The sequence below is a fragment of the Anabas testudineus genome, chromosome 6 (genome assembly GCF_900324465.2).
Source record: "Anabas testudineus chromosome 6, fAnaTes1.2, whole genome shotgun sequence".
Taxonomy (NCBI): domain Eukaryota; kingdom Metazoa; phylum Chordata; class Actinopteri; order Anabantiformes; family Anabantidae; genus Anabas; species Anabas testudineus.
This window is the reverse complement of record NC_046615.1, coordinates 6,618,276-6,637,093: the sequence shown is the minus strand read 5'-3', so window position 1 is coordinate 6,637,093 and position 18,818 is coordinate 6,618,276. Positions and strand designations below refer to the sequence as shown.

Sequence of the window (18,818 nt, the reverse complement as noted above, 5' to 3'; positions counted from 1 at the left end):
GGACCTTATAATGCCACTTTCAGAAATACCTAAACAGGTATTACAGATCTGTAGCTCCAGCTGGTGCCTTTATCACCCCACACTGAAGTCAAAGAGACAGTAAACTGATACAAAATTGTGAAAAAATAAATACAGGTGAATCTCCTATATTCTCTTAATTTAAATGATAGTCTTACATTTCAAAGTAATAAAGACCAAAAACTCGCAACAGCCAGTTTTTGACTGAAAAGAGCATGCTGTGTCTTATAATAATAATTCCCCAAATGTTAAGCTATTCTTCAAGGCAGAAAAAGGGAGAGAAGGCAGAAAAAACCGAGTGACTTTGTGTGCGAGTGTTCGACCCAGCACAGGACTCAGAGGCGTGCGTGATTTTGTCAGAGAAAGGACACACACAAACAAGTACATGCATCCACATCCAGGCATTCTCATCAAATCCCTCTCTGCGTCCCAGGCTCCCTCTCCAGCCCCGCTCCCATCCTGAGCTCAAACCGTAGCACTAATTAATTCCCCCCACCCCCCTCCCCAGAACACGACGTGTGGAGTGGAGTGGAGCAAGCAGGGGGAGCCGTGTCAGCTGCAAGCAGAATAATAAGAGAAGCAAGAAGAAAGAAGCAGAAAAGTGACTTTCTCCCTGTCAAATTTGCACTTTCTTTGTGACCCCACTAGCCTCTCACACAAACTCTGCCATCAGTCTGATCAGCTACAGCTTCTAAACGGACGTGGAAACCCACTAAGCATTGCTGTAATGTATTCAATGTATACACCGGTCTCCAGGTTGAGTGAACTGCATGTTATGAACTGACCATTAATAATACATCATACACTGCATCTATAGCCCTGTTTCTCTACCGGTGCAGACTAATGGAAACAAAACCATGAGGATGAAATCGGAGAGCGGAAACATTTGATCCCATTGCCTCCTATATACAGAATCTGTCTGAGCAAGCAGGTTGTTCTTCTCTTATGTTGCCCACCTTCTGGGCTGAACTTCTGTGTTTTCATGAGTCAGACTCAGAAGTCAGAGGCGCACGTAAATGTAGGTTGCGATTAAAATGCAAAGCAACATACAACCCTTTCTTGTATTTTAGGACATTAGGATGAGGATGAAGATTAAGTGAAAAGTTGGCACTATTGAAAACAGTGCCTTTTTGCAGAGGGAGATATTCAAACATTTTGATTTGTGTTGATATAGAAAAAATCAATGCAACTATCGTCTCTACATTCAAATTGTAGCTGCTGCCTGATGGATAGTTCAGCATGAACGAAAGGTAAACTGCTGGCTCCGACAACACATTTATCATACAGACATCAGAGTGGTATCGATCACTGCAGCTTGTAAAACGGGGGGGATGCCGACTTTTTTCTGTTTTAAGTGTGCTCTTTTAACCTCAGGGTGCGGAAGCAACAACGCCAGTGATCTGTCCGACTGGGGGGAAAAGAAACATGTATGCATGTGTGTGCGAAACAGAGAGACAGTGTGATGAAACATGAATTCAATTCACTTGATTTTTTTTTTTTTTTTGATTTTTATTTTTTAAAGGAGAGCCCCCAAATATGCTCATCGCATATTTGGGGGCTCAATCCTTTCGTTACTTTTCTATCTCTGCCTATTTTCAAACTCCTGCTTTCTATGTTTCCTGTCCTCATCAACCTTCACCAACTCCCCTCTTGTTGTCTTTTGCTTTGTGGTATGAACACATAAACAATGAAATAACAGTTAACCCACAATCATTTTTCACTGTTAAATGGCAGAGAGATGTCGTGTGGTGCAATAACATATGGATGGGCAGAGCTGCTCTGGGAGGCAGAGAAGGCCAGTTGTTCTCTTTAATTATCATGCAAGACTACAAACAAGGGAAGACATTGCTGCTGGCATGCAAGTAAGGACAAACTGTGACGCATTGAGTTTAGAAAAAAAAGCCACTGCCTTAACGATGAATCTACTTTAACCAACTTTCAGAATTTTTAACTTAATTTCTAACATGTCAACAATATCTCAGAGTTAAACTTGTAGACCACAGTAATTGGCTCATTTGTAACTTTCTGGTTTATATCTCTGTTCTTATGCTTTGTTTTTCTGTGTGGTTTCCCACCCTCTGGAGTACAACAGCTACCATCAAACAGCAAAAAGATGAGAGCGCGAATTAATAATCGGCAAAGCTCTCGTTAAATCTGCAGACTGTTATTTTTGAGAATATATTATAAATGATAAACGAGCTGAAGGCACTGTGCCAGTGGCGTTCCCTCCTATGTGTGATTTGCAACTTTTCACTTTCAGGAAGAAAATATATTTAGTCCTAACCTCCTCCTCCTCAGATGGTCAAGTTTATGCCCCAGCGATTGTCACTCAACATGATGAGCTGACTACCTTGAATAAGCATCTAGCCTGAGGCAGAAGTAAGCAGTGCCCGATGGGAACTACAGAAGAAATAAAGCACAAACACACTGAATGAGTGAGAAAAAAAAAATAAATAAATAAAAAGATGTTCACTGTGCCTTTGAACAGGTATCTATATCAAAATATATCGTCTAAATGGACATGAACTATTATTTACTTTGTCCGAAACACAAGAGATAAGTTAAAAATCATTTCCACATATTATTTAATAGCATTTTTTTTCAGCATTTTCTGCAACACGTGGTGATGAAGTTAAATCTACATGCAATTATTATAAACATGTCTCACACTTATTAAAGGGTCGCTTCACAAAATGTGTAACAATGATCAGAGGCTTTATTTGACATACAGTAAATATGTGAATAACCTCATCGCTATGACTATTTCTCAAGCTAGTTGTACTCACGTGTTCTCATTTCCATGAAACTGGCTTTTCAGTGATGTCTCTGTGATTTTTTGGACAACGCCCCATTTGCTGTGGTTACAGTGAGCATCGAGCTGGGCGTCCTACTATCAAGCACTGGGAAGTCTGTGCTAAAACAGCATGAAAGAAAGCAGTAAAGAAGATCACAAAGCCATTCAAGCTAATCCTCCCCGTGCGGAGACTCTGTGGCTGGAGAAACGTAATGACATCAGAGCTCGATGCTTTAAAGAAATGTAACGGTAACTGGATTATCCCTGCTACTGCACTCATGCACAAACTCACACAGGTGAAAAAACACACACATCTGGCATCATTCGTATCGATTTTAGTCTCTTCTATCGTCTGAAATCAGGTTTCTTCTCACATAGTATTCCTTACTCACTCCAAGACATGGCTGAGAAATGGCCCTGACTGCTGCACATGTAAAATCAGGAGTTCGGGAGAGGACAACAGAGAAGCAGGCAGACTACTCCACCTCGCCAACACACCGCAGATTTTCCACAAGTGTTTGCTTGGCTGATTGCAAACTGAGAAGGGCACACTGCTAAAAACAAAAGTGAAGTTCTCTTCTTTTAAGCCGAGTGTTTGAGAGACGCTCTCTTCTCCACTAGCCTGTCTGGGCTTGTAAAGTGATAGTTAATAATTCACACTGGGAACAAGAGGTCCATAAAGGCTTGCAATGATACTGCAGAGAAGAGGAGAGGAGCCTGTTTTAGAAAGCTAGGTGTGTGGGAGGAGAGAAGTCTACTCTCTCCAGTTCAGTCGCCCTCTCTTTCTTTCTCTGTGCCATATATCTGAAAGCAACAGAGACAGTGAGTGAGAAAAAAAAAGAAACACAGCGAGAGTTTTACGTATGTGTGTGTGTGTGTGTCTGCACGTGCAACCGTGCAAGCTGCCCATGTGGGCAGATAAGTCACACGAAGGATGTGAGAGTGGAAAAAGGTCGAGGACTTGTTTACCAGCAGAAAGAAGATGCAGTGGGCATCCCCTGTGGGATCTGTGGGATTTTGTGAGCTGTGCTGGAGAGGACTTTGTTTTCCGTAAACTATTGTGCATTTATGAAACATAAAATGACTTTTGAATGGCTGGAGACATAAAAAGAGAGATTGAAAATCGGTTTAAACCAACTCTACTAGAAAAGAACATGTTGTTTTTCCAAAGCCTTAAACTATGTGTGATTTTATTTATTGATTTGTTTATTTTACATCCCACACCAGTGTTCTGTACCACAGTATCTATGCATGGAAATTAAGGTATGGTTAAGGTTAGGGAAAGGTCTTGATTGAAAAAAGGTGTGTGCATGACTTTGTTGTTGTCCATGGGAAACATTTCTAAGATGGGAACATGTATTTCTAGTTATATTTGGAACCTAGAGTCCAGAGTTTGCTGCTGTTATAAATGTAAATATAAATGTAATAAATAGCTTTGCTTCAAGGAAATTTGTCTAAATCTAACTGGATGTCTGAGAAGTCCTCAGTGGAGGTGGAGTGGGAACAAACATACTCCTCTTCTTTCTGTTTCAGCTTTTTCCTATAGGGGGCGCTACAGTGGACGAACTGCACTAAAGTTTTTGGGGAGATGATGGGTGATCTATAAACTATAGCACAATAGGGGGGCATTCATGGACCATAATCCCTAAATGAGTTACTCTGCCCCCGTCAACCAAAGACTGAGCATTTGGGGCTGAGCTTTTATTAATTACAGCTCATCATCATCATCATCATCATCATCAACAATTCATTTTTCTCTTTGACAAACACACATTGGGACCACAGACATGCAATGCCAGAAAAGATTGTGCGTGTAAGTTAGTACTCGCTAGTTGGGATCTTAGTGAATCAGGGCCCGTGTGTTTTAGAGTGCAGAACTCTTCTGTACACAGGTCTACATTTGCCATGCTCTCTTCATTAAGAGACTCTTCTGCTTTCGCTGAGAGCACCACGGATAACAACAGCAAAAAGCCACTTTCCTGTGTGGTCCACTGTAAATCAAAGTGATGGTACAGTCAGAGCAGAGCATGGCCTTGCTGATAGCCTTTCAATTTAGACATGTTTACCTCCCTCCTACTGGTCTCCGTTTAATACCAGATGTGTATCTTAGTAAGTTAAACTGTTCTCAAATGATCCACTTGAAAGTGTTAATGAAATAGAAGAAAATATTCTACACCATACTCCACCATTTCTGCCTTATACCTTAACATTTTCTCTGTCTTTATCCGTCTCCTCGGCCTGTCTTGTTTAATCCTTGTCTCATTTTCATCCATGCCATCTCTTCCCCGTATTTCCTTGACATCTCATTTAGCTTTCTTTGTCTCAGTTTCAGTTCTCACGTTGCTCTTAAAAATTGAAGCATTCTCAGCTTACCGTCTCATTCCCAGTCATGTCTCAGAAAACGGATCTAAAGGAGTTGAACTATCTAACTCCCAACCAGAAATAGTATTTGCATTTACAGTAGGAGTCAAAAGTGAGCAAAGTGACGACCTGCTCTCTCCAGGATACTTAATGTACAGTAGTGAGATTTTGCACATCACAGTGATGAATGTTGCTTGACAGATTTGCAAATTGGAGGAAGATGTTTTTAATTATCAGTGATTTTTAATGAGCCAGAGTTAGCTAAAAGTTTCATTTTCATCTCCTCTCTCTGATATGATGTATGATTTAAAGGTTTCCGAGTCATTACATAAAGGGATATTGATTTTAAACAAATTCCAAAAAAGGAGGTTTGATAAGACTGATTTACATTATATTACATTTACAGCGTCATGCTGATGGGGGTGCACAGTTTTCCTAAGACCCCTGAAGGGTATATGGTACAAAATAAACATGGGCCAAAAGCTGGGTTAACATTCCTAAGGAGGAATGATTGATGATTAATGTTAAATGATGCTCTGACCTCTGGTTATGTCATAAACCTACTGGGGTCCTTGATAAGAGATCCCATTTCATAAACATCTGTTCATGCTCAGGTTAAACTGGATTGTTAGGCAAGTTCCCTTGACTGCCAACAAACAGCTGAGAAATTTGACAAATCCTTTTTAGAAACTTTCTCACTTCTCTGTAGCACATCTGAGGTCAATCACTTACATTACATCTACATTATTGTAAATAATTATTTATATAGTACATATCATAGTTAAAAGGACCTCCTGTAAGCACGGTTCTGGAAACATGAACTGTGGCAGCCGTCCATACTATGGAGGTGTGTTTAATGTTATGAAAGAAATGTGTGATTGAGGTTGAAACAGTGGTATTAAAGGCTTTACCAACTGCACAGCTGTGGTATACAAGACATTTGTTATTCTGTCCTCATATTGCCAGAATAAACATTTATTCTGATGGAGGGGTCCTTATCACCAGCAGACTGTCATCACCTTTTTTCATTCCAGCTCACAGTGAGGAATAATGAGAAGGAAGACACGTACAAGGAGACAGCTCAAACATGCATACTAACTATCCTTACTCTCCTGTTTATAGCCTTAAACTCATTTTCAACATCTTTTCCATCTCCTCCCATCATCCTCCCATACTTATCATGTAGCCTGTCCTTAAAAATCACATTCACCCTCCTCCCCTACCATTGACTCCCCCTCCTCCCCCCCTCTCATCTGCTTCTCCGTCCTTTCACCTTCCAACCATCCGTTATCTCCCTCAGGGTGAGGCCAGGCAGGACACCGCTGCCCTTGAATCTCGTGAGCATTGCCAAAATCTGGGCTTGGATTTTAGCTTTCCTACAGAGAAAGTAGGAATACACAGCAAACTCATTGTAGGCAGGAGCTTCAGTGATTTTTCAGTAACTTGAGGGGTTAAGTTTAGGTTAACATAAGGTTCTAACCATACAGTAACTTGCATCTATTGGCATTTGCAATATGCAATATCATTTTTCCTTGTTATTACAAAAAGAGCACAAGTGGAACCAATACTATACAACACTGTAAGTGTCCTGGTCATCAGACACCCTGAAACTGATGCATGGACTGCAGCCACTGGTAATGTTATCACTTACACCTGTGACTGGCCTGTCTGCTGCTGAAAAGGAGCTGGCATCCTGGCTACACACACAAAGATCACTCACTTTCAGTTCAACCGCTGTAACCAATAATGGATCATTTTGTGACATTTTCCATCACTAAGAAGATGACGGAGCTCCACATTCAGACAAACCTGCATGCAGAGCATTTCAAATACCTGCAAAACAAAATGTATGATGACCTTATATTTATTAAAGAACCATATTATGTATAACTAGTAGTAGGTAACAGAAACCCAGTGCTATCTAGCTAGTCACCAGAGGACGGTGCACCTGATGATGTGCACACAGTTACTGTAAGTATAACTAATATACTGTGCGCTAGCTGTTCATTCACACTACTTCATTTTTGAAACTGTTCTGCAAACCATTAGTTTGTAATTAATGAATTATATATTTTATATATATTTATTTATTTTGTCTGTCAAAATGGACACTGTAATTACACAAGCTCATCAAAGGTTTTCACTAGTCTTTTAATATACCTCCCTTTTAAATGATGGTCAATGGTTGTCAGCATCAAAGAATTCAAAACTAACCCATACTGACCTTAAAGGATTAAATGCTTTGACACTGACACTTCCAAGGATTTGATATTTTAAATGTAGTCGTTTATAAGCTTTGCAATATCCATCTCCTCATTATGCAGCGAGAATCTTTAATTCCAGGATTAGTTTAATTAGTGTGTAGTGCAACCACTTTTAATTTCCAGCTTGTAACTTATATATTGAATATATATATATATATGGGGATGTATGGATTCTGCAGCTTAGGATGGTGGATAGTTTTGTAATGGAAATTTAAGCTCTTTGCATCTCCTGATATCTAACTTCCTCAAACACAACCTTCTGTTTTCTCACCAAAGTATGAAACAAATGTTGTCTTTTGATCAAGCCGTCTGGGTCTCTCAGGAACTATCACCTGGGTGTAAGATCCTACGGGAAACTCCTTCAAACCCACATCCCAGAAAGATAGTGACAACACTTACAAATGACAAAAGGTTGTGAAACCTACCTGGGGAGGTGTTCCCCAGGTATAAAAGCCCTGATTTTCCTTTGTCCGGGGTCTTTCTTCGTTCTAACCATTTAGTGTGTTTGATTGACCTTCTTTGCAAAGAATAAACCTTGTCGGCCGGCAGAAGTCTCCATTTCCTTACTCACCAGAGCAGAGAAAATTTCCACAACAGTTTGGTGTCAGAAGTGGGATCCCACGAGCAGCCGTCTGGGACGGAACGCGGACAGCGAAAGGCCATCCTGGAAGAAAGGTTTTCCAGCCTCCAAACCTCAAACCCTTCTGAGAAGGGAGGACTGACCGCAGTCGCCCCAGATCGTTGCCGCTGGGATTCCAAGAACGCAATTTAGCGAAATTCATCTGGTGAGCACTGAAATATTGACTTTTAAATTTTTAAATTTGGGGTTAAATTGATGTAATATTTCCTTTCTCTTATTATCCATAATTGAGTCGGTTTTATTATTTGTACCATTAAACGAAATAACAGGTCTTATTATTTGTTCCTTAAACGAAATATAAGGTTCTACATTTACATTTACATTTAGTCAATTTGGAGACGGGCATTTCATCACATGCCACAACTTTGTATCGCTATAATATCTGCGATACGCTTTTACCCAAAGTGACTTTTATCTGTTTCAAGAGATTACTTGTACCATAAAACAATATAGAAGGTTTAATAGCTGTTTTTTCACATTTACATTTATTGATTTAGTAGACGCTTTTATCCAAAGCGAGTTCTATCGGTTTAGTTGTACCATAAAACGATAAGATTTAAATAGCTGTTTTTTCTTACATTTACTCATTTAGCAGACGCTTTTATCTAAAGCAAACAAGGCAAGCAAACAAAATAACGAAAATAAGGGTCTTAGCATTTGTTCCTTAAACGAAATACCGGCTTTTATCACTTGTGCCTAACAGAGTGGTCTTTATAGAGACGTCTGTATCGTAGTTGTCGCGCGTGGCCTCCACATTTGAGATGGGGAGTACGTTTTCCGGGGAGCGTGAGTCTCCGGAGGGACCGATTGTGGATGTTATGAGAAAGAAATATGGGGATAAAAGCTTAAAATTTTTAAATGTCTGGACAGCTGAGTTTGGATTTCCAATAGGGGGATCCCTCAGTCTCAAAAACATAGCACAATTAGAAGAAAAACTAAAAGGAAAAGAGCAACAAATGAGAAGAAAAAAGAATATTGCTGTTAAAAAATTAGAAATAATGGAAATGCAAAAAGAATGTTTTCAGATGTGGAAAGGGGAAGCAGAGACCCGGAATAGGAAAACAATGCAGAAACAACTACCCTTTTCACAAGAAAAAACTGAAACTCAAGTAAAGCAGAATTTAAATACACAAAGAACACCAGACTCGCAGATCTCCTCTTCTTTGTTTCCAGAGTTGTCGGCTTTGAAGCTGGATCCAGACCTCGACGGCAACCCAACCCTTCCTTCTTCAGCTCCACCACCATACAACCCCACAACACTCAGAAGACAAGAAAGAGATTCCACTACACCACAACAAAGTACAGATTCTGAAGCAGCTCATCCTGAAATACCTGGTCCACCACAAAACTCGACGACCACATCTTCTCCAATTGCACATAGACTGCGCCATCCCAACCAAAATGCAGCCTTCAACATGCCCATGGTTGAAGTATCTGGACCAGAAGGCGCAACTTTAGTTTTTCGTCCATGGACTTCTGCTGACATCACAGCAGCCTCACAACATCTACCCAACCCCACAACATCAGGAAAAATATTTACTGAACAACTCCTCACATTTTGTCAAGAATTTAAACCCACAATGAATGAACTAAAGAGACTCTTGATCACCAAGATGAAACCCACTGACTGGCAAAAAATATCTCGCAAATTCCCATATATTGACGTCCGATGCAAACACATCACCTGGGAGGATGAATCTAATGCCCAATACAGAGATGCTGTCCGTCATCTTTGTGATGCATTCACTCATGCCTTTCCTGTAAAAGTTAACATGGAAAAAATCACGGCCTGCAAACAAAAGGATGACGAAAATCCTGATGAATTTCTCACTCGCCTGACAGAAGTATTCAACACCAACAGCGGCATTCAACTGCCTGAAGAGGTAGGCAACACTCCAGATGTGTGGGAAATTCATCTCTGCAATTACTTTTTAAATGGACTACAACCAGACATTTCCTCAGCTGTTAAGAGTTCCTGCATTGGATGGAATGACGCACGCCTGTCTGAGCTTCGTAGACATGCCATACATGCCTATAACCAAACACTCACAAGGAAAAAGATAAAAGAAGAGACAAACCAGAAGGAGCTTCATTTGGCAGCAATAACCATGTATAACACAGTCAGAGAACAGAGACAATCAAGCTATGATCGTAGAAGGAATAATCGCAGTCACCACAAGAACTGGAGAATAAAACCCTCAAATGATATTTGTCACCTCTGTGGCCAACATGGACATTGGAAACGTGATTGTCACAGGTATACCACAGCAGCACCGGAAGACAAGTCGGATTGACAGAGGATGAGGGTTGTCGGAGAGGAATGGATTCCTGCTGACAAGCCAAACCAACTCATGAGACAAAAGGACGGTACTGCACCCACACACACATACTGAACACAAGAATACACAATCCACTGAGATCTCAAACAACTGTTATTACTCTAACATATATTCAGTATACATCTGCCCACATTAAGTGTAAAATATATGTACTCTGTTGATTCATCAGGGCAAACAGTTAGAGAGAACATCCCCCTTCCACTCAAAGGTGTGGATAAATCTTTACAAATTTTAAACATGCCTTCCTACTCTCTGAAGTAAGAAGGACAAAGACCTGATGTGCAAATTAGGCCTCTGTTTGATCTCAACCCCAGACAGTGTCAAAGTCCACAGGCTATCTGATCTGGAACCAAATTGTTCACACTCCTTTGTTCACCATACCCCAGACCTGACACATACATATCAATGGAAGTTGCAAACAACAACGATCTCTTCTGAGTTCTTTACAGAAACAAGGACACTAGCTTCAACGGCTGCAACAGACTTCATGGCACCAGAGGATGTGCGTTGCACCTCTCATGTGCCACCAGGACCTGATGAGCCATATGAGAAAGTTGGTTGAGGGAAAGCTCTGACGAACATGTATTCACACATCAGAACAGCGGATTAATCGATTTTATTTTCACCAAAATTGCAGTGATATATTAAAAGTTTGACATATTTTGTGCACACTCAACAACAACAATCCAGCTGGTACCAAAAAAAGCGCTTCTAACATTTTATTTTTTTTTTCTTCTTAATCTTTTTCCTTTTGCATGAATAACAACTTACCTAACTAACTACAAACTAACCTAACTATTACAACCCTATAGGAAGTCCCCAAGACACTGTGGGCTGTCAGTAAAATATATATTGATGACCTCATAATATGCAATCCAACGAAAGAGCAGTGTGAAGCAAACAGTCAAACTCCTGAAGCATCTGGCTAAAAAGGGTCACAAAGCCAGCTTGTCTAAAAGTTCAATTTGTCCAGGGAAAAGTTGTTTTCCTAGGTCATGTCATCACTTCTGCAGGGAAAACTCTTTCACCAAAAAGAGCAGATGCAATTCAGAATCTTCCAAAATCCTACCAACCTTTTCCCCATTCTAGATAATGAACAAGAACATAATTGTGTTGCTGTCTTCCAACAGGTTTCCTCCCCAAGGCCAGATCTGCAAAACACACCCCTAACTAACCCTGACTTTCTTTTTGCAGATGACTCTACCTCGCGTGACCACAAACAGATCACAACAGAGTTGGATTTGCTGTTGTCACTAACCATGAGACTCTTGTCTCAGATTTACTATTCTGCACAAGCTGCAGAACTGATAGCATTGACAGACTAGCTAGCAACAAAGATCAACCATCTACACTGAATCTACATATGCATTTGGTGTCGTATATGATTTCGGCACTTTATGTAAACACAGACAGTTACTGAAATCTGATGGAACACCCACTAACCACCATGACAAGGTTGTGGCTCTGTTAGATGCCGTGCTACGCCCAAAATCGATTGCTGTTTGTAAATGCCTGGCTCACTCTAACAACTCAGACTCTTTCTCTCTAGGAAATGCAAAAGCTGATGCCACTGCAAAGAACTGCTCTCCAACCTTTCATCTTCAATCCTGTATTTATTTCAACCCCAATCTCTCTTTACCCACCTCTCTTACAGCAATACAGTCCTTTGCCACACAACAAGAGAATCTGTTGTGGAATCGCTGTGGTGCCACACAGACAGAGGCAGTGTGGTGGGGACCTGATAACAAACATGACCTGTCTAACTATTTCTTTCCTCACTTTACAAAACTGACACATGGGCTGAACCATGTGTCAAAAGGGGGGAATATTGGACGCCATAACTCAACACTGGTTCACCAAAGGCTTTTTAGTTCAGGCTCAGTTCAGGCTCAGTTCAGGCTCAGTTCAGGCTCAGAAGTTCTGTCAATCATGCATGGTTTTGTGCTACACACAACACAGTCTCTCAACAGATGAAGTCAGCCCTTCCACCACCAGCTTCCACATCACTCCATGACCTCCAACCAGGGAACTGGGTGGTGACAAAGGACCTCAGAAGAAAAGGCTGACACTCCAAATGCTGGCGAGGCCCATTCCAGGTGCTCCTGACAACACACACTGCTATGAAGATCGCAGAGAGATCTACATGGATACACGCTGCCTGCAGAACTCAGCTGTCAACGTGAGCTGAGCCAACAGAGGAACTCAGCTGACAACGAGAGGACCGACAATGGGAGGAACACCAACAGGAGAACCGCCAACGGGAGAACGTCAACGTCAGAACATCAACGGGAGAACGTCAACGTCAGAACCGGCAACGGGAGAACCGGCAACGGGAGAACCGGCAACAGGCGAACCGTCAACGCGAGGACCGACAACGCGAGGAAGGACAGAGCGAGGATGGCAAAGCACAAGAAGAGAGGACACGAGGAACCAATCTGTACATTCAACATACACCAACCGGAAGTGCAGGACTGAGAACCCAAAACATCTCCACAGAACTACACAATGCACCACTGACTTTCTACTGACACCTACACCTACACACCTGCCAAAACTGTCATTCTGACAAGAGGACACAATGCAAACACTAATGATGCCGACCAAAATTCAGCTTTGTTTCACATTCTTGATCCATATCATTACTCCAGCTCAGATTCGGACTCTGATGATGACATTCTGTAAACAATCCCTCTTTTCCATTTTCTCTTAAACAACTGCCATGATGATACATTTTAAAATCCAGGGAAATGAATGTGTTAGATAATTCAGTTGTGATTATTACTATTTTTCTTTTTATTATTTCTTTTATTTTACATTATTTTAATCTTTTTGTTTTTGTTTTTGTTTTGTTTTTGTTTTGTTTTGTTTTGTTTTGTTTTGTTTTGTTTTGTTTTGTTTTGTTTTTTGTTTTTGTTTTTTTTTCTTTTCTGTTACTGCTGATCAAGTATCTTTGCTTTGTATTTTATTTCTACTACTCTTCTTTTCTGTTCCGTTTTTTCCATCATTGTCTAATGGTAATAGAAATTCTTTTTTTTTCAACTCATATTATTTTATTTATTATAAGTTTTTTTTTTTTCTGTTGTTGTTATCATCTCAGTTGTGACTATTTTTCTATTTTACTTTTTTTTTTTTTTTTTTTTTTTTCTTCTTCTTTCTTCTCTTTTCTGTTATTGTTGACTAACGGCCAAGCATCTTTGCTTTGTATTATCTTATTTCTACTACTATTTTTTTTTATTATTATTATTATTTATTTTTTATTCCGTCATTGTCTAATGGTTAACGACTCATATTATTATTTTATTTTTATTTATTTTATTTTATTTTATTTTTTTTTTTTATTTTATTTTATTTTATTTTATTTTATTTTATTTTATTTTATTTTTATCTAATGATTAATGAATAATCAAAAGGGAGGAATTGTAATGGAAATTTAAGCTCTTTGCATCTCCTGATATCTAACTTCCTCAAACACAACCTTCTGTTTTCTCACCAAAGTATGAAACAAATGTTGTCTTTTGATCAAGCCGTCTGGGTCTCTCAGGAACTATCACCTGGGTGTAAGATCCTACGGGAAACTCCTTCAAACCCACATCCCAGAAAGATAGTGACAACACTTACAAATGACAAAAGGTTGTGAAACCTACCTGGGGAGGTGTTCCCCAGGTATAAAAGCCCTGATTTTCCTTTGTCCGGGGTCTTTCTTCGTTCTAACCATTTAGTGTGTTTGATTGACCTTCTTTGCAAAGAATAAACCTTGTCGGCCGGCAGAAGTCTCCATTTCCTTACTCACCAGAGCAGAGAAAATTTCCACAACAGTTTCTCTATCATAGCTGCCCAGAGGGAGTGAAATACTTTGCAGGCCCAGGTGGTGTGGAGGTAATCATCAGTGCTACCCAAAGTGCATTGTGAGCAGATATCGGTGTTGGGTAAACGCATTTTAAACATTTTACCTTGTGTAAGGTGGGTTCTGTTATGGTCTTGTATGAGTTGTAAATTAGTGTTGCTAGTCACAGAAAAATAGTTAGTGCTGTAGAAAGTGATGTTATCTCGGCATTCACATCACATAGATGACCTTTGATTAAATCCCCATCAGCTATGTGCCCTGAGATGTGCTGTAAAGCCTGAGATCATCAAGCTAATGCAGTACCATAACATGCAAATGAGCCATTGTTCAGTACTGGTCGGTGGCAGTCGGTAATGGTGTGTAAACCCCGTCAGCTGTGAAATACTGCAGAAGGATGCCTGCCTTCTCTGCTCTTTAAGTGAATGAGGGCAGAAATTGGCTTGGTGCTGATGGCAATGAGGGTTATGACCCATGTCATCTTCTTCATCATGGTCTTATCTCTGCCTGCATTATCATCATCATTACCGCCATCAGCCCCTCCAGCTTACATCACCTATCCAGCAGTCTGTGGGCTGGTGATGGTGCTCGGTGGTGAGTGCAGCTCCTTCGTGTCATAAACTTCTCTCCATATAAAAAAAAAAAAAAACATTACAATTACCTGACATGGAGGCAGAAAATAGCTTCAACCCTTACAATTAATAGTCTGAGACGCAACAATAGTGTTCAATTTAAGTGGCAGATTAGAGGTGGCCTAATTTAAATCTAAATTGAAGATTAAAATCAGAGGGAGGTGGGTGAAATATACATGCTTTGGAGAAAGGAATTGGAATTGATTCAAATGCTGCACAAATTAGAAATTCAGCGGAGTTGATGGTACTGACCTCAATCTAATCCTGAGCTAATTGTTTGGGGATGGGAGAAATGTGAGAGTGCATGTGTGAAAACAACAGTGGAAAAAGCCTTGAAGTCCCCACATAACCCCAACCAGTGAGCGGCTTTGCGAGGGCAGGAGAATGTCTGTGTAACACACCACTGAGACTTTCATGAAACTTCTCTGACTGATGCTTTTGCTACGGACAGCTGGTGTGTGTGTGATATTTGTGCTTATATGGGCGTGCTGCATATATGACCTTAAATGCCAACCAGTAAACAGAGAGGGGGGGGGTGGGGGGTGGGGGGAGCAGTCAGTGAAGCAATCATGAGGCAAATGGGGCTGGGACGTGCAATCTCTTACACGCACAAACATACACACACCTCAGAGCCGGAGACCATATGGGCAACCGATACAAAATGCCGGTTATTCTGTTTGGAATTGAGGGGCCAGCTGTGGAGCGCTGACAAGGTGGATATTTCATTCTTGGACTGCACTCCCCCCGTATTAAACTAAACTTATGGAGTCATTTAACGTCATTGAGGAGGAAGAGTGCAGGGAGAGTGGGGGTAATCAAAAAAGGCACTCAGAAAAGAAGTCAGCTGACTTCGAAACGCCTGAATCACTACAATGCATTTACACGGCAGCACACAGTAAATGTAAGTGTAACTCATTATTGATTGATTCAGCATTGTTCAAAAAACTGCTATTCGCTCCACAGCACTACGCAAGAATGTCATTATACAACGATTGTGAAAAACCATCTTTTACATCCGGTGCTAACGTTTTTTTGAAATTCTTGTTATGCACAATATCTGCAAATGGTGATTACAGTATGGTTTTAATTAAATAAACTGTGTTTATTGTTTTGTTAGATTGTTAGGTTTAGGCAGCTTTATTTCATATGAATTCGACTCAGTCCTAATAATGGTTTCAAAATAAATAACACTAAATATCCTATTCTAACTCGTCCAACCCTGAGCTTTTGTTCTTTCCCCAAACATCCACTCCTGCTGCTTCTGCATCACTCTCAGCAGAACATTCAGTCCTTTGCCTTTCCTTGACTTCTTGTGCTATTGGAGCTCTGTTTAGATGCCTGAATCACTTGTTTTGTGGGATGTGTGAAATTTCCCAAACAGTAAAATGAAATTTTTCTCTCTGAAGAAAAGTCTTTTAAAGTCAACGCTGCACAATTGTTCTATGAAGAACTTCTTTTCTTGGTGATGTTATCTGCAGTGGTCTTACATAACAATCACCACCAAGTTGACACTCTGTGAAAGTTATAGTACTAGCTGGTATAGACTGTCATCCTCCCTTTCCTGGAGCTGAGTCTTTGTCATTGCTTATCTGTTTACTGGCTGGCTGGTATGTCGTCTGGCTCCACTGTAACAACAGCAACTAATGTCTCCTTCCACGTAACATGACACTTGCTGCGCTGCGTTCTCTGTCGTGATGGACAGCATGTACACACCCACAGGTAGCCTATATATACGGCCGCCAACATGAGCGCACGCATTCACGGTGTGTGGTTTTTCAGCCACACAAACCCCAAACGCCATACGAGGCAGAAAATCTGGCAGAAACTTCACAGATACAAGACGATGATGTAAAAAAAAGAAACATTTGGCCATCTGCAGGCTTGATCCTCAGATGGAGAAATGGCAACGAAAGCAGAGGAAAACATGCACTTCACAGGGGAGCAGTTGGTGAAGAAAGGGCAAATGAGCTTGTTTATCATCAGGGAGGCATAGAAAACGTTCCCGATGTCTGCAGTTACAGGACGAGAGCAGACTAATAACTCATATAGAGGTCAGCGCATATAGCATCATTTATAGACTGTGTCAGCTGTTAGTGCTAGTGGTGTAACGTACGTCTCGTGATGCGGCGCTCTGATCTCTGTTGTGCTTCTGATGCAAGGCCAGATGAGACCACGCATCGGAGCGGTTTGAACCCCATCTTGCAGGGTCATTCACTCCTCCTCACACTGCACGGGGCTGCACTGGGCGTCTACACCATCTGCCTGTTCATTTAGTCATCGTAAAACAGGAAATGTTTACCAAAAAGAACAACTCCGTGATACATTTTGCATTGCATAAAATCACTCGCATCACTCGCTCGTTTTTTGTGAGGTGCAGGGAATGTTAAAAAACTTTTAAGTATAAGATGTGTCAAAGGCAGGATGATTCTGCAGAGCCACACTGAATAATTCTCTCTTGGATGGCTGCTATCGTCTAACAGCTAATGCCCTTGTTCCATAAAGCAAGACACCAGTTCCCAACAGTCCTTATTCATTATACATAGCTGCACAAGGTCTCTACTGTACACGGCGTAGAGAAGCGTCAAGAATGTAATACGAAGTAATGTACTGTAATGTAATAATACAGTGATTTCACATTTCTTGTTGAACTCGCTTTTAAAATCTACAGCACAGGCTGAATATTGGACCCTTGTCCATTCTTACACTTGCTCTTCTGTTGGTTAAGCAGCCAAATCCAATTATGCAATAAAGAGATTTCAAAGTGCATGGTGGTCAAATGAAAAACATGGCCTTGCTGCCCTCTAATTTCTCAAACATCTATATTTTTAGAGATACCTGAGTTTTCTTTACACTTTGTCCCTCTGGGTACTTTGTCCTCTTCCATCCTGCCCCCCCCCCTCTGTTCTCTCTGTGACCTCTGCAAAAAAACTCATCCATCTTGTGCATTTGATCCTGTCCCACAATGCCCAGCTTGTCTTTACATGCCTACGGGGGCCGACTGTCCTGGACTGTGGTGCCACGAGACTGCTCTAAGCCTGGAGCCATCTGGATTTGCTACATTTCCCAAAAGCACAGAGTTTGTCTTGAACTGTCTTTCCCTCTAGTGCCTTTTTTTTTGTGTGCTTTTGTCTTGATCCGTCATTACTAATCCTGTCATGCCCTCTCCTACTCTGGCATTTTCCATAATCATGTAAACAGCACAGCTCTGTATTTTGTTTTCCACTTTACTATCTACTTTGTTGCCCTGTCTCCTCTCCTGCTCTCTCCTTCTACATTTTAGTGTGGAGAGTCACTGGATTTTAAGACCATCTGGTCGTCAAAATCCCAAAATAAGTTATCATTTTCTTCTTCTCTGTGCCCTTTCCTCCACCTTTAGAGCAAAGATGGTGTCAGAGGTTAACTTCTGATGCAGGTCGTACTAGAAATGAGCCATGAACGTTTTTATTAGTATTGATGATGAGATAAGAGACCACTTTTCCACTTTTCCACACATTCTTCAGTTGGAGAGCTTTTAGGGCTGCTCTGCCTGCTTACCTGTGCCCATTAATATAAGACCATCTGCCTGCTCTGGGCCTAGATTCCCACAACAAGATGACTTTGATATCTCTTTCTATTTGCCATTTTCCCTTTAATGTGTAGTTACACCCTGTCCAGGCTGAGTCCTAAGAAGCTCTCGCGACTTTCAGTGGAAACTTTGACTTCATTCAGTAAGAGATGACTGATGTCCATTTTCCAAGCTGCCCTTATAGGGATTAGGTTGAATTGATGAAACACAGATTGTTTGAAACATACACACGTGGATGGTATTGTTTATACAAGGTTATATAAATAAAGGATGAATGAGTTTTGGAAATATGCCATTAACCACAGCTGTTGGTGTCATTTTGGAAGGGAATCATGTTTAAAATTTTAGTAAAGCTGCATTAAAT

The 18,818-nt window shown here is 40.8% G+C and overlaps 2 protein-coding genes across 2 annotated transcripts in view; one reads left to right on the top strand and one right to left on the bottom strand.

The window, feature by feature from the left end:
• Positions 1 to 18,818, bottom strand: part of si:dkey-246g23.2 (solute carrier family 66 member 2) — a 62,963-nt gene that overhangs the window by 2,827 nt on the left and 41,318 nt on the right. The gene's annotated exons all lie outside the window — the stretch shown is intronic.
• LOC117152861 lies at positions 8,100 to 12,043 on the top strand. The gene is made up of 2 exons (XM_033326009.1): positions 8,100 to 11,871; positions 11,966 to 12,043. Exon 1 carries the CDS (start codon positions 8,839 to 8,841, stop codon positions 10,369 to 10,371), a length of 1,533 nt encoding a protein of 510 aa, XP_033181900.1. The 5' UTR covers positions 8,100 to 8,838; the 3' UTR covers positions 10,372 to 11,871; positions 11,966 to 12,043.

Coding starts and splice junctions, on each gene's coding strand:
- LOC117152861 (XM_033326009.1), top strand. CDS start 8,839: ATGGGGAGTACGTTTTCCGGGGAGCGTGAGTCTCCGGAGGGACCGATT.